At 52.3% G+C, this 13,741-nt stretch overlaps 2 protein-coding genes across 9 annotated transcripts in view; both read right to left on the bottom strand.

Annotated features, from left to right (window-relative positions):
• Nucleotides 1–4,286: 4,286 nt before the first annotated feature.
• Nucleotides 4,287–7,296, bottom strand: RPS17 (ribosomal protein S17). Its single transcript, XM_032391861.1, has 5 exons — nt 7,188–7,296; nt 6,775–6,926; nt 6,253–6,358; nt 5,701–5,766; nt 4,287–4,414 (listed from the first exon to the last, which is right to left on the bottom strand). The coding sequence occupies exons 1-5, from the start codon at nt 7,188–7,190 to the stop codon at nt 4,334–4,336; spliced, it is 408 nt and encodes a 135-aa protein (XP_032247752.1). The 5' UTR covers nt 7,191–7,296; the 3' UTR covers nt 4,287–4,333.
• A 1,597-nt stretch (nt 7,297–8,893) lies between these two features.
• Nucleotides 8,894–13,741, bottom strand: part of CPEB1 (cytoplasmic polyadenylation element binding protein 1) — a 94,374-nt gene continuing 89,526 nt past the window's right edge. For all 8 annotated transcript variants that reach the window (XM_032391855.1, XM_032391852.1, XM_032391853.1 and 5 more), the window contains 3 exons: nt 12,539–12,633; nt 11,943–12,023; nt 8,894–10,349 (listed from right to left, as the gene is read on the bottom strand). In XM_032391855.1, coding sequence (XP_032247746.1) covers nt 10,239–10,349; nt 11,943–12,023; nt 12,539–12,633 — 287 coding nt within the window. In that variant the 3' untranslated portion in view covers nt 8,894–10,238. The remainder of the gene's footprint in view (nt 10,350–11,942; nt 12,024–12,538; nt 12,634–13,741) is intronic.

The following is a 13,741-nucleotide window of genomic DNA, read 5'->3' as shown; positions in this document are numbered from 1 at the left end:
CTAGGTGACATACCGAAACAATACTGCAATCAAACCCTGTGGTTTGATCCTCAGACCCTTCGCAGAGGTCGTGTTTCAAGCACAGCCTTTTAAGGCACAAACATTTGCCAAATCATCAAATGTTTCAGCTGGTTCACAGGCCATCCTCAAAAAACAACAACAAAAGCAGCATGGGTAGACCATGCTTAGTACGATAAGCCAGTCACCAAAAAGACAAATACTATATGAATCTGCTTATGTGAGGCACCTAGAATACACAAATTCATAGAGACAGAAAGCAGAATAAAGGTTACCAGGGGCTGGGGTTCGGAAAATGGGAAGTTATTGTTTAATGGGTAGAATTCTTGTTAGGATCGATGAAAAAATTTAGACAGTGATGGTGGTCAAGGTAACACTGCAAAAGTTATTTATGCCACTGATTTGTACACTTACGAGTGGTTAAAATGATAAATGATATCTACGTGTTACCGTAATTCAAAACAAAATTCATGGAACTAATGATGGTTAAGTCTGAGAGCAAATGAAATGTATTGTTAACAGTACTGGTTCAAGTACTGTGAGATACTTTCTGCAATACCTACTAATGAATAAGGTTTTAAACATTTTAAACATGAAAGCTTTGAAATTTGTCCAAAGAAGCCTTTTTCTGCCCCATATAGATTTCTACCACCACCAGTTGTAACATTAGCTCAGGTTATATTGAATTAGTTACTTCTCATCCTTAAAAATATTCTCACCTGTAGTCCTTCTAAGTGGACTATTCAGAGGCTAATTCCTCAGTCTCTCCAAACTCAGCATCAACTCCTGCATAAACACCTGAGTGGTATTGATAACATTTTCTGACTCATCAAGATCCAAGGAAAACCATTCAAAATCATTTGCCTTGTTTTTAAATTCTCTGTCACTCCCAATGTTCTCACCTCTTCAAGCTACCATTTGCAACTCAAAGGCTGATAGTCTTAAAAAGTAAGTTTATACTCTCTGGACATATTTCTTCCAGAGAAATTCACTCACCATTGATAAGCTTTCCTTGCTTGGCTCACAAATGAGCTACTCCTACCTTGAAAGTACAACACTCAAAGCCCAGTTTTCTCTTTTCAAGGTTGAGTATGCACTAATAATTTTCAGAAAATAAGATGTCTCAACATGGTGATTAGGTATGACCCTTGAAACACTACTGAGTTATAAACATGTAACTGTGATTTGTTGTGCGAAGTGGTGAGTGTCCCGTACTGTCTGTGTTGCAACAATTTAAATTCAGCCATTATAGCAGGGAAATAGGCATATATAATATGTAAAGGAACGTGGCTGTGTCCCAGTAAAACATACGGACACATGAATTTCATACAGTTTTCACAGCTCACATTATTGTCCTCCTGTGGTTATTTTAAGCCACTTCAAAATGTAAAAACCACTCCTAACCATTCCAGGCTCACACACAGGCCGCCGGCCACAGTTTGCTGACCCCTGCTGTGGAAAAAGAGAAAATGAGCTTTGGTCACATCCTTCACAACTGAATTGGGTTGTTTTTCTCCAATATCTAATGAGAAACAGAGGCACCTCAGATAAAGTAGAAAGAAGGGTAAAACTTCAAGTGCTGGTTTTTCGAAACAATCGATAAAATAGTCAAACATCTGACAAGTTTAACTTAGTTAGCAAAGAAAGAAAACACAACATTTAAAATGACAAATAACAGATGGGGTTTTTTCTAATTTTGAGAGAGAACTACGGACTATATACTAATGAAGTGGAGAATCCTGATGGCAGAGACGATACAGAACAAGTATGAATTTTCAGAAAGAGAGGGGAAATTTCTGTTTCAATGCACAGCCACGGATTGTGAGGAGCAACAACCGTTTGGCTTCTGCTTGGGGTTCCAGGGCCGCTGCCCTCCTCCTTCCTGGCCCTGCTACTTACAGCTCTGTAACTTGCAAATACCTGAAAGCAAGCCAAGAATCCTTTATCTATAGACGTGCAAATACATAAATTCTGTTGGGTAGGAAGTCAGTTGACTTAATTCCTGTGGAAAAAATCAGTTTCGTGTCCATTTATAAATTCATTTCAACACTCCTTGACTCCACATTCGTCCTTCTGTGACTTCTCCTTTGAACTGATAGTGACATATTCTGTTCCCTCACTGAATTAAAAAACAAACAAAAAACTTGTGTTCATTTGATATCTGTAGGACAGTCATTTCCCTTTTTTGTGTGTGCTGTACATTATCCCTTAACCCAAATAGCCAAGGATGATACAGAAAAATAGGAAAAAATTACCTTCAAACGTTTCTGGAGCACTGTCCAATCGTGAAGGACCTGAGTCTCCCTGACACGGGAGGCGAAAGGCTGTCCAGTGTGTTTATGCCGACAGCATCGTCGGACCCAAGCCCCCAGGGGACCCCCGCTGCCCGCGGAGCTCGCGGGATGCACCTGCGTCGGCCCCGCCCACCTCCGGAAGCGCCAATCCCAGCCCCCGGGGGCGGGGCCTGGCCACCTGTTGCCCACAGACGCCGCACGAAGTTGGGAGGAGCACCTGTCCTCCCCTACAGAGGGAGGTACTGAGGCCTAGAGAAGCTCCTCCGCGCTGCCGGAGCCTAAAGCAGCTTCTGCGGGCCGCCCAGCTCCCGTACGAGCCCCGACCTAGTTACCTAGTCTGGTCCCAGGCCAGGAGCAACGGCACCTCAAACGTCATTGCGAGCTGCCCCGCTAACCAGCTTCACGTCTGACCCTTTCCTTAACCACCGCCCACGCAGAGGCCAACCCTTTCCTCCCCGCGGACCAAAACCCAAGGGGTGGGGGACCGGCTTCAGGCCCGGTCGTGTTGAGAAGGCAAGAGTATTTGCTGGGAACGCCAGACCCCACACCAAAAGATGGAAACAAAAGTTTGCTGTGAGTAAATGAGACAAAGCTTCCTCATGGACTTAAAATATCATTAATCTCCCCACAAGTTTATAATTACAAAGTGGAAAAGTTCACAATGGAGAAACTTGACAGGTGTGCCTTAATTCAAGAGCTCGAAGTAAACATCACAAATGTGACAAGCTGATCCTGCGCCTCTCAATTCGATGCGCCAAGAACAGTGTCACTTCTGGGGTCTTCCTACAGAAAAAGGTAAATTAAATCTAAGGAAACATGAAACCACCCAAACTGAAGGACATTCTACAATGTCAGACAATGCTTTTCAAAAATGTCATGAAAAGACATGGAAAGGAGGCTGGAGGGACATGAACACTAGGTGCAGTGATTCTGGGTCGGATCCTGGACCAGGGAAAAAGAACTATAAAAGACATTGGGAAATCGGCAAAAATTGATATGGTTGTATCAATGTTAAATTTCCTGATTTTGAACATTGTACTGTGGTTTTGTAAAAGAATGTCCTTGCTCCTGGGAAACAGACACTGAAATATTTGGGGCAAGAGGACATGACTCTAAGTTACCTCAATAGACCAGAAAAAAGTGCATACGAATATGTATGTGCACACACACACACACACAGTATAAAGCAACTGGGGCAAAATGAACAATTGGTAGATCTGAGTATTTGAAGTTCCTTGTATTTATTTGCAACCTTTCTCCAAGTCTGAAATCCTATCAAAATTGTTACACATTTTTACATTGTTTGCTGTATCTATCTGCCTCACAGAAGCAGATGGGCAAGGGTTCTCCCACCTCCTTGCAGAGATCTCGACACCCACGCTTGCAAACATGCCCAGCTCCGCCCTGGACAGAAAAGCAGATAAATGCGTGGATCGCCAACTGAACAACAGCTCCTTCTCCTCACTAAAGAGCAGGCACCAGCCCTGCCCTCTCTTTGACCCAGAGCCTCAGCAGACCCCTAAACTCAGAGCGACCCATCAAGGATCCACCCAGTGAGCATCCCAGTTACATTGACCCTCCTCCACCTCCACTCACACTTGATCTCCTATGTGCCAGGTACTGGGCAGACACCACCCATCCTATCTCCCACCTGCAAAGCCCAACCCTCAAACACGTGAGGAGTGTCACCCCTTTCAGGACAGGCTCATTAGCCCAGATTGTGTGTATCTGGGAGAGGCTGAGGATCAAACACTCAGGGCATGCAGGGCTAGGAGGAAAGCATCTCCCGACTTCCACCTGAAGTCAAGGTTAGTGCTCAGCGCCCGCCAGGACGAGGCCGGGTGGCTTCTCCGGCACTGCCCAGAGGCCACTCACAGATGCTCGCACTGCAGAGCGCTCTTCAGGACTTCTCCCTGAGAAAGAACTCCTGCCCTGAGCACTACTGGCACCCAACCCACACAGGACACAGGCAAGGTTGTTGTCCAAGGTTTATTGAAGATATTACAGCACAGCAGAAAGATTCAAACGGCTCCACGTGGTGTTTTGAAATTCATCCCAACTGTAGGCTGAGTGACCTGCAGGTTGGACAGACTGCCAAAGTCCTGGAAAAACAACAAAACAGGTTCAGTGTGGCTATACTGGGGAGATCTGTGCTATCAGTCCCAGGAGCACCGCCAGGCCATGCCTGTCTGCTTCCACTAGCCTGGGGTCGGGCTGGCAGGACCTGCAGAAACCCAACAGAGGCCTTCTCCCCGCCCCAGAGCAACAAACTCACAAGGGAGCCTGCTGGAGTGTGAAGGCACACGCACCCCAACCCCCAGACAAGGGTGCTGTCCTGTACACTGCAGGATTTTTAGCAGCATCCCTGGCCTCTACCCATTAACGTCTGCTAGTGTGCCACAGCTCTGACAACCAAATGTCCTGAAGGTCAAAATCTTTTCCTTTGAGAATCACTGCTCTAGGTCACATACAGTTCCACTTCCTTTCCAGGGCCTGACACAAGTAGGAAGCATCACTAATGCCACTGCCAAGGGCCTGCACATACCTGGAACTTAATGTCCCTCCCATTTTATCCTCAAAGACCAATTTTATAGTTGAAACTGAAAAGTTGCATTGAGAACTGATTACTTCTGGAGAAAATTATCCACAACAGACTTTAGCTATGCTGGTAATGTTTTTCTGAAACTGGCTGGTGAGTACACTGAAGCTCATTTTGTTCATTACCTCTCTGAATGTCAAACATTTCATGATCATAAAGAAGAAAAAATGAAGCTGCTTCAAGTCCCTGTGTACTGGCCTCTGAAGCCACGCTGCCTTCACCCAACTAGGTACCCCTGCAGAGAGAAGCCCCAGGAACACAGCTCAACTATCTGGGAAGCATGGGGAAGGCAGAGCACAGTTCCTTGGAGTGGTCAGCAGACAGACGCACAAGGAGTGAAGTCCCCGAGCGAGGCACGGAGAGTGAAATGAAAAGACAACCAGAGCTGGAACGGAGGAGGCGAATGTGAGGAGCAGCCACAGAGGCAAGAAGCGAACAGGAGGAGAGAAGGGAGGAGGGTTGTCCTGGAAGCCATGGGGGGATGGTCATGGCTTCGGGAACTCTCTTCTGTGGAGGGCCATCTCCACCTTCGACTAGCTAACCCCATTTTGGAGGCAGCCTGTCCAGTGGTTATCAGTGTAGACGGAGTTCCCAACCCTGCCACCCATTAATCTTCAAGTTACATTTCCTCAGGTAGGAAAAGTAGCTAATAGGATGTGCCTCTCGGGACACAGCGAGGACAAAGGAAATGTATGAAGAACGTAGCTCCTGTTACTACAGAGAGGAGAGAAGTACGATGGTCCTCGACCCGGGATAAAGTCCTCCTTTAGGAACTCGGCCAACACTTACCAAGAGTTTCAACATTTCCTTAGTGTCAGGGTCTACTTCAATGATCTCCTGATCCAGGGCTGAGACCTAGAAGGAACAGGGCAGGCCCCCAAACAATCAGTGGGTCATCTCTCACTCTCTGCACGCTTCTCCAAGATTCTTCAACGAGAGTAACGGGGGGTGGGGGCCGCCATCCCCCAAGCTGAGCAGTCTGCTTAAGAATTCCAGGTCCCAGGGATCTGCTCTTCTGCTTCCACCTTTGTAACTCCCTCGTTCACATCCAACCAGTTTGCAGAAAACCTCGGCAGGAGGCGAACGACTCAGGAATGCCACGCGAAGGCAAACCATGCAACGCACAGCATCAGGGGCTCTGCTGGGAAGAGCCAGAAGGGACCTCAAGGGCCCCAGCAGGGCAGAAGGGGCGATCACACAGGCAGATGATTTGGGGCACTACAGCTGGCCGGGGGGCTCTGTGCATGAGAGACCCCCTTCCTCGGACTCGCCGGAGGGACCTCTCAAGGCTCTCAGCAACCTGCTCCACCTCTGAGGACCGGCCAGACCCCGCACGTTTACCTCGGGCACGTAGTTATCCCTCCTTTCTCTCTCCTCCTCCTGCAGCTTGATGGAGATGCCGCGCACCGGGCCCCTCTGAATCCGCTTCATCAGGTGTGTGACATAGCTGCGAAGGACACACGGCCACGAGCACCGTGAGGCCGCAGACGCCGCAGGGACAAGGCCGGGGCTCCGCGCCCGGGCGCACAGCGCGGCTCACCGCAGCCCGCCCAAGCCTCGAACCCCCGCGCCGCCCCGCCGCCTGCCCAAGCCCCCGACGTGGCCGCAGCGAAGCCCGCAGCGCGCCCCTCCCGCGCTCCTCTCCCCCCGCCCCGCCGCCTGCCCAAGCCCCGACGTGGCCGCAGCGAAGCCCGCAGCGCGCCCCTCCCGCGCTCCTCTCCCCCCGCCCCCGACGTGGCCGCAGCGCGCCCCTCCCGCGCTTCTCTCCCCCCGCCCCGCCGCCTGCCCAAGCCCCGACGTGGCCGCAGCGAAGCCCGCAGCGCGCCCCTCCCGCGCTCCTCCGCGCCAGGCCCGCCAGCTCACCCTGCGATCTTGTTGCGGAGCTTCTTGCTGGGAATGATGGCGATCTCCTCGCACACGCGCTTGTTGGTGTGGAAGTCGTTGCCCAGGCGCGTGTAGTACTTCTCAATGATGACCCGGGCCGCCTTCTTCACGGTTTTGGTGCGGACGCGGCCCTGCGGGCGGGAGAACACAGCGTCACCCGCGAGCCGGGTCAGCCCTCCGACGGCGGCGGGGTTCGCGGGCTGGAGCTGAGCCCGGGACGGGAGGAGGGCCGGCCGGGCAGCGCCGGAGCGCGGGGCTCAGCGCGGAGGCCAGCGGCCCGCGGAGGCCGGCGGCGCGGGGGTCCCGCGCCCCTCCTCGAGGGCTGGGGGCCGCGGAAAGCAGAGGATGGAGGACGATTGTAGGAGACCGGGGCTTCGGGCCAAGATACCTACCATGTCGGCGGGTATAGTAAAAGAGGAAACAGGAAGCACAAGCGAGGCCTATAAAGCGCGGCCAGAAAGGCGCTTCCGGCTACCCGGGACACGCAGAGCCGACGCGGGTGCTCCACAGCGACCCCCGGCGCGGCGGGGCGGAAGTGCAGGGGGTCCGCCGTCACCTGGCGGGCGGGGCGAACTCCTGGCCCGCTTCCGCCCCCGCTCCCGCCCCTCCCAGCGTTCTGGCGGCCCGCTTCTTCTGCTTCTTGGTTCTGAGGCAGGATCGTTCGATGTGCCCTAGACTAGAAGGGGTGCGTGTATTGTGCACACGCCAGCGAGACGGAGGGAGGCTTTAGAGTCCTGAGGACGGCGGTTCGGGAGCGAGGAAAGGTAAGGAGGTAGGATGGTGCCCCGCCAGGACCCCCAGCCTCAGGGACTTGCTTTTCTAGCCTTGGGGAGAAGGGCGCCACCGGGAGACGTTATCCCGTTGCTTCCAAGTCTTTGCTCAAGCATCACCTCATCGGAGGGGCTTCCCCCTTCTGTCCTTAGCATCGCCATCCTTTTTAAGCTGCTTGTCATGGTGACTCGTCTTAGTTTCCCCAACTAGGGGTGAGCGCTACCGCAGGAAGGGCCGTTTTGCTGAGCTAGTCCCAGCGCCCCCCACGAAGCAAGCGCTCGGACGCGGAGGCGGAGGGCCCAGTTCGCCGGCAGCCCAGCCCCGGGGCGCCCCCTCCGGCCAGTGCAGGCTTCCGGCTGCGGCCGCCGCACCCCTCCCCAGGCAGGGCCGCACTGGCCAGGCGGCAGGGCTTCAGGGGCACGGGGCTGGGCCTCCTCCCTCAGCTCCCTCTGGTCACCTTCGCCAGCGTCGTCAGGCTTCGGCCTGGGAATGGGGGGAGGACGGGAAGCCCTCTACCCGGAAGTGGGTCCTGGACAAGATGGGGGACGGAGGGGAGAGAGGCCTCTGCAGGAAGGAGAAAAAGCAGAGACGGAAAGGGACGCCCACGCTCCTGAGGGAGCTGCAGGACTTACTCCACCAGCAAACTCCCTGTCCGGCATCTGCCAGCCGGACCTCGAGTAGAAGACGAGGCCGCTCCGCCGCGGCCGCAGGACTGCCCACCCCCCCCGTGGGCTCTTACCCCGCTCCCCAGGCGGATGCTCTGCTGTGCCGGCTTCCCCCTACCTCAGACCGAAGCGGAATCCAGAGGCTCAGCCCAGGCACTGGGCCCAGGCACAGCCCACCTGGGAAGAGCGTCAGCGGACCCCCTCTCAAATCCTGGGCGCCTGTGACAGAACCCAAATTAACAGGGCTCTCTGAAGAGCGGCAGGTAAATTCCCCGCCTCAGAAAGGAACTGGGTCGAGCACAGGTGAGTCCAAGACCACGGGAAGTTCCAGGAAGGCCTGGGAGAGCCTGAGAACAAGTGCCTGAGGCGCTGTCCCTCCAGGGTCTCCAGGCTGGGTCTGGAGCTTTGAGAAGTGTAAGCACGACGGCCCTTCACGCTTGGAGCAAAGCTACCCAGCCCTGGGGAGGCGTCTCCGAGGTGCATCTGACCACAGCAGCGACCAGCAAGCACTGACAGGGCAGATCGCCCCACGGCCCCACCATCCACCTGGGCTGGAATCCCATCACAGAAAATCCAAGGCAACACGAACTTTTACTCTCAAGTCTTATTCCCCTACTGCCCCTCGGCTCCCACACCGCAGACACAGAGACACACACGAGAACTCTGCTGCAACGTGTTTATTATGTGCCAAAAAAACTACACCACAGCTTACTCCACACATCTGTAGGAGAGTGCAGTCTTGCCCGCATATACTACAATGAGGTAGAGACTTCACACACAGCTTCACAAAACCCACAGAGTAGCTGGGATATGCAACAATGCAACGTCAGCTCAGCAGGAGGGAGGGCGGGTTATGACACTGGTTCTTTGGCACACAGCTTCCCAAAGAGGGGCAAATAGGTTTTTTGTTTTGTTTTTTTTTTAAAAAAAGAAGAAAGAAAAAGTCAAGTTTTCAAATTCCAGTAGCATTTCAGTGACTGCAACTGTTGCTTCATACACTTCTCAAATGAAAGAAATAAGGGAAGGGTACTTGTCCCCTCTGAGAGAAAGGGCTCCTGTGAGCCTTCATCTGCCCCCACCAAAAAGCAGCCCTTTTTTAGCTCAGTTACAAAAGAAAAAAAAGTCCTGTGACTTTGTGATTAAAAACTTCTATCAACCCTCCCCCCCACATAAGTGCAACTTAAGAAGGTGCAATAAACCATTTAAAACTATATACAGCAGCCGCTCAAATACCGTTTATCCGGTCCAGTTTCAAATCCAAAAAAATTTTTTTATTCTTGGTTGCAAATGCCTTGATTTGCAACTGTGAGAAACAGTGACCAGTAGTCCCCCAGACACAAATTTGCTATAATGTTAAAAGCTGCCAGGAAAGAAAAAAAATCTCTTGTTCCAAACGACTTAAAAACTGTTTTAAGGAGTGTAAAAAGGAACCGGTAAAAACCCTCGAGCGTAAAATATGAAATATGATTTTGGTTTAAATGAAGAGCAAAGTCTCCTTGTTGTTTACAGTAAAAAACACCAGCTGAACACTCAGTTTATGCCGTTCAGGTGGGGGTTAAATAAATGGAAAGGCACTGTATGGCAACTGCAAGAATGAAACCAACGAGACCTGCGCATCACCACCATCAGTATTGCAAGGAATGTAAAAAAGCGCTTTTAATAAATAAACCTAGATGTAGGCATCGTGTCAATACCTTCCAGACACGTAGTTCTTTTTTGCTTTTCATCGGCAAAATGAGGAACTAAAATCTGGGAAAACTACAGAGTCGCTTGGAGGGTGAGCCAGAGGGTCCTTGCCCTGGCGCACCCCCTGAAAACAAAACCCGACAGAACTCATTGTGCATTAATTAGTGCAGAAACAAAGACAGATTCAGCAAGTGCAAAGGTGACTACGATTTTCCCTTGTCCTTGGGAAGCCAGCTCCCTGGTCGCCATGGGCAGGAGGGTGCAGGCGGCTGCCTGACCTGCCAGCTTGGGCGCCACAGGCCACCGGGCACACCTGCCCCTCTAGCTGGCGTCTCGGTTCTTCTGGTTCCGCATCAGGGGGCTGTGGTGGCGCAGGCCCTCCATGCTGTGCCGCCAGTGCCAGCAGCTCCGGCAGAAGTATTTGAAGCACACCTGGTTGGGGGGGGGGGGGGGGGGGAGAAGCCATGTGCGCGTCAGACCGGAGGGGAGGGGGCCGGCATGAGCTGCCTGCTCTGCTGCAGAGGGAGCAGGGTTCCCGGCGGCCTCCATGCAGTCAGAAAGCATGTCTTAGGGAACGTTCTCCCTGCTGATGGAGGCCTGACCAACCGTGGCAAGCCCACTAACTGCCCAACTCAAGCAAACGTGCGGGGTTCCTACTGTGCAGAGACGGGGCCAGCTGCCCGCACGCTCTCCTACCGCCAGGGCTGCTCGTCAGGTCCCGGCCCTTCTCACCTCCTACAGAGCAGCTGCATCAGATGGCTGCTAATTTAGGAGAACATTCAAAGATAGCGGCTGCACGTCCTAATGCTGGGCAACATGCCTTCCTCTTCACACTAAGTGAGGACAGGCGATGGGGTATGCACCAGTCTGGTCCTACCTCTGGCTAGCCGTGCAACCTCAGCCAGCCCACTAGCCTTTGAACAATTACCTGAACATGGGGTTCATCTGTGAACAACAGGGACACCCAGAAGTCTGCTAGAAGAGGCTCAGCAGAGAGATACTTGTTCTGGGCTTTGCCCAACAACCAAATTTACTCACACCCTCCTCCCTTTGGAGCCTCCGGTTTAACTTTTACCTACCTGGAGCCTCTGACCCTGAGCAATAAGCACCACTGCAAAAAAACCAAGCATGGTTGACTGCTAGTGTCTGAACAGGCCCCAAACCTCCCCTAACTCTTGTCCAAGTGTGGTACCAGGCCAGCCACATGACACCACTTGGAAACTTGTCAAAAATAAGGAATCTCAGGTTCCACTCCAAACCCATGGAGTCAGAATCTGCATTTAAACAACATCCTCAAATGTGTGTTTTAACATATGAGAAACACTGCCCAGGGGCGCCTGGGTGGCTCAGTTGGTTAAGCGACTGCCTTCAGCTCAGGTCATGATCCTGGGGTCCTGGGATCGAACCCCGCATCGGGCTCCCTGCTCGGCTGGAAGCCTGCTTCTCCCTCTCCCACTCCCCCTGCTTGTGTTCCCTCTCACGCTGTCTCTCTCTCTCTCTCTGTGTGTCAATTAAATAAATAAAATCTTTAAAAAAAAAAAAAAAAAAAGAAACACTGCCCAAACACACCCAGAGCCCTGCTCCCACCACCCAGGAACATTCAAGAGAAAGCTGCCCACTTCTGACAGCTGTGGATAGAAACCAGGTATAAATATGAAGAGTCCAGAGGCTCACAAGTGAAGAAGGGGTCCTTGAGTGGGGAAAGATCAGCGGAGAAAGGCCTGAGTTAGAACCACTGTGCCAGGCTCGGGTGCTGCTGACCACACCCACCCAGGTTCCTTCCATCCACAAAGACATCCTGTTGGTGGTCATGCCACAAGCAAGGGCAAGGCCAAGGTATCAGGACTTAACAAGCTTTCCCAAGGGCTTGTTTCCCCTGGTCTGACCATCAGGGAACATGACTGCTGCTTCCTTTGTGCTTTCTTAGACAACCCCAGGAGCACCAACCTAGGGACAAATGTGGCATGACAATTTTAAATCGAGGGCAGGGACTTCCTAGACATCTCAAGTGCCCAGGGGACTTACCTGATCTCGACAGAAGAAAGGACCAGGCTGAGAACTGCAGATATGACACAGAGAATCTTCCAGGTAGGGGTCAATCTGAACCTACACAAAGGCAAAAACAAGAGAATGAGTGGCTCTCCCCACGAGGAGGCCAAATGGGCCAGAGAGAAGGGACATTACTGAGATATACACAGGAGTGCAGGATGTCTCGTTGTAAAGGAGAAGATTACGGGCAGAGCACAGAGCCCCTGGAGGAGAGATGCACACACCACGAAAGGCCAGACTGGCAGGCAACAACACACATCACTGCATCCGCATGGGTTTCTCAGCAAATTAGATGCCAGCATTCGATCACCCAGCAAAAGGTAAGTGTTCAGAGGACGCAGGTCAGGTTGGAGAATGGGAATCCAGGCTGCCCAAGCAATGCTGGTCAAACACCCAGTGAGCAGACCCCTCACATGTTGAAGAGGCTCCGCGGTCCCAGCTCCCCTCCCTCCTGAGCCTGCCACGGCCAGGCCACGCCCAACCCCAACCTCACTTGGCCCACAATGGCTCCAACCTCAGGCCTGCCCTGGGGAGTGAAGACCCAGAGTAAGGGTACAGACCAGTGCACTCACCTTCTTGGTGAACTTGGTGGTTTTGATCTCCACAAAAGCAGCGCTGACTGCTTTCAGGTAACTACGTTGGTTATTGAAAGTCACACGACCAGACCCTGGGAACAAGAGAACAAACTTACGCTCTAGCCAAATTCTCCCAAATGCTACTGTCAACGCTCAGGAAACCCTGTTTCTAGACCAGGGCTGTCAGATGGAAATATCATGTGAGATACTTATGTAATTTTAAGTCTTCAAGTAGCCACATTTAAGTGAAAAGAAAGTGGTGGAATTTTTATAATATAATTTACTTAACCCAATATATCCCAAATATTACCATTTGAACACATGGCACTAGCCATGTTTTAAGCATTCAGCCACCCCATTTATTAAACAATGTAGTTACGTAGACTGCGGTGGCACAGACCACTCAGGAGTGGGGGAAGGATCTGCGGAGTGAGATGGGGGCAGGCACAGACTCCTCTGGTGCACAGGCAGGGTTAAGAGTGGGAACCAAGATGCACAGAGAACCCCTCTCTGAAGGGAGGGCAGCAGGCAAACCCCTCCTGGCCTGGAGGCACTCCAGAGATCTAGCGAGGAAGCCAGAAGAAGATTCATCCTGCCAAACGCTCCCTCTGCCCCCAGCCTCCAGTCCCTGTTCCCAGCCTGTGGTGCAGCACCGATGAGCACATGGTGCTCCTTCCCGACCAGATTCAGTGTGGGTGGGCAGAGTAAGCCTTTGGGGAGGTGGGTTAGCCATGCCTTGATCACACAGTTCAGGCTCTGCTCCACCTCCAAACCCCACCACCAAGATTATTCTGCTATGGCTGAGGAATGAACCTCCTTTCTCAGGGGGGCTGACCAAAAGCCCAGCAGTTAGGGCCGCTGACCCCCCTCAGCGAGGATGAGGGCACAGGCCATGACTACACTCTCTTGCCAGAGTCACCCGGCGTCATCCTTCAGCCTTACCTGGTCTCTGGTCCTAGACAGGGCCACTTTTCAAGAACTCTTAATTAAAAAACAGGCAAGTTCAGGGAGGTCCTGGCCTTTTAATGAAGTATTATCTGTTGTCGTTGCAGACTGGTTTGGCTATGAACTCTGAGCTTCCAACCAAAGTTCCGTTCACCTCCTATCACCTCCCATGATCTCCTATCACTCTCTCCCCTTCGTGGGAGGTGGTGGGAGAGGGGTGGGTGCAAGGCTTATCTAGAAAACGATGCTATGCTG

The sequence above is a fragment of the Phoca vitulina genome, unplaced genomic scaffold, assembly GCF_004348235.1.
Source record: "Phoca vitulina isolate PV1807 unplaced genomic scaffold, GSC_HSeal_1.0 scaffold65, whole genome shotgun sequence".
Lineage (NCBI taxonomy): Eukaryota > Metazoa > Chordata > Mammalia > Carnivora > Phocidae > Phoca > Phoca vitulina.
This window is presented reverse-complemented; position numbering and strand designations above follow the sequence as displayed.

Bases quoted from the DNA above. Each gene is read 5' to 3' on its own strand.
- RPS17 (XM_032391861.1), bottom strand. The intron at 6,359-6,774 runs GTGAGCTGGCGG...TGTCCTTCGCAG, and splicing joins CTCCGCAACAAGATCGCAGG to CTATGTCACACACCTGATGA. The intron at 5,767-6,252 runs GTAAACGTGCGG...TGTTCCTTCTAG, and splicing joins GGGATAACTACGTGCCCGAG to GTCTCAGCCCTGGATCAGGA.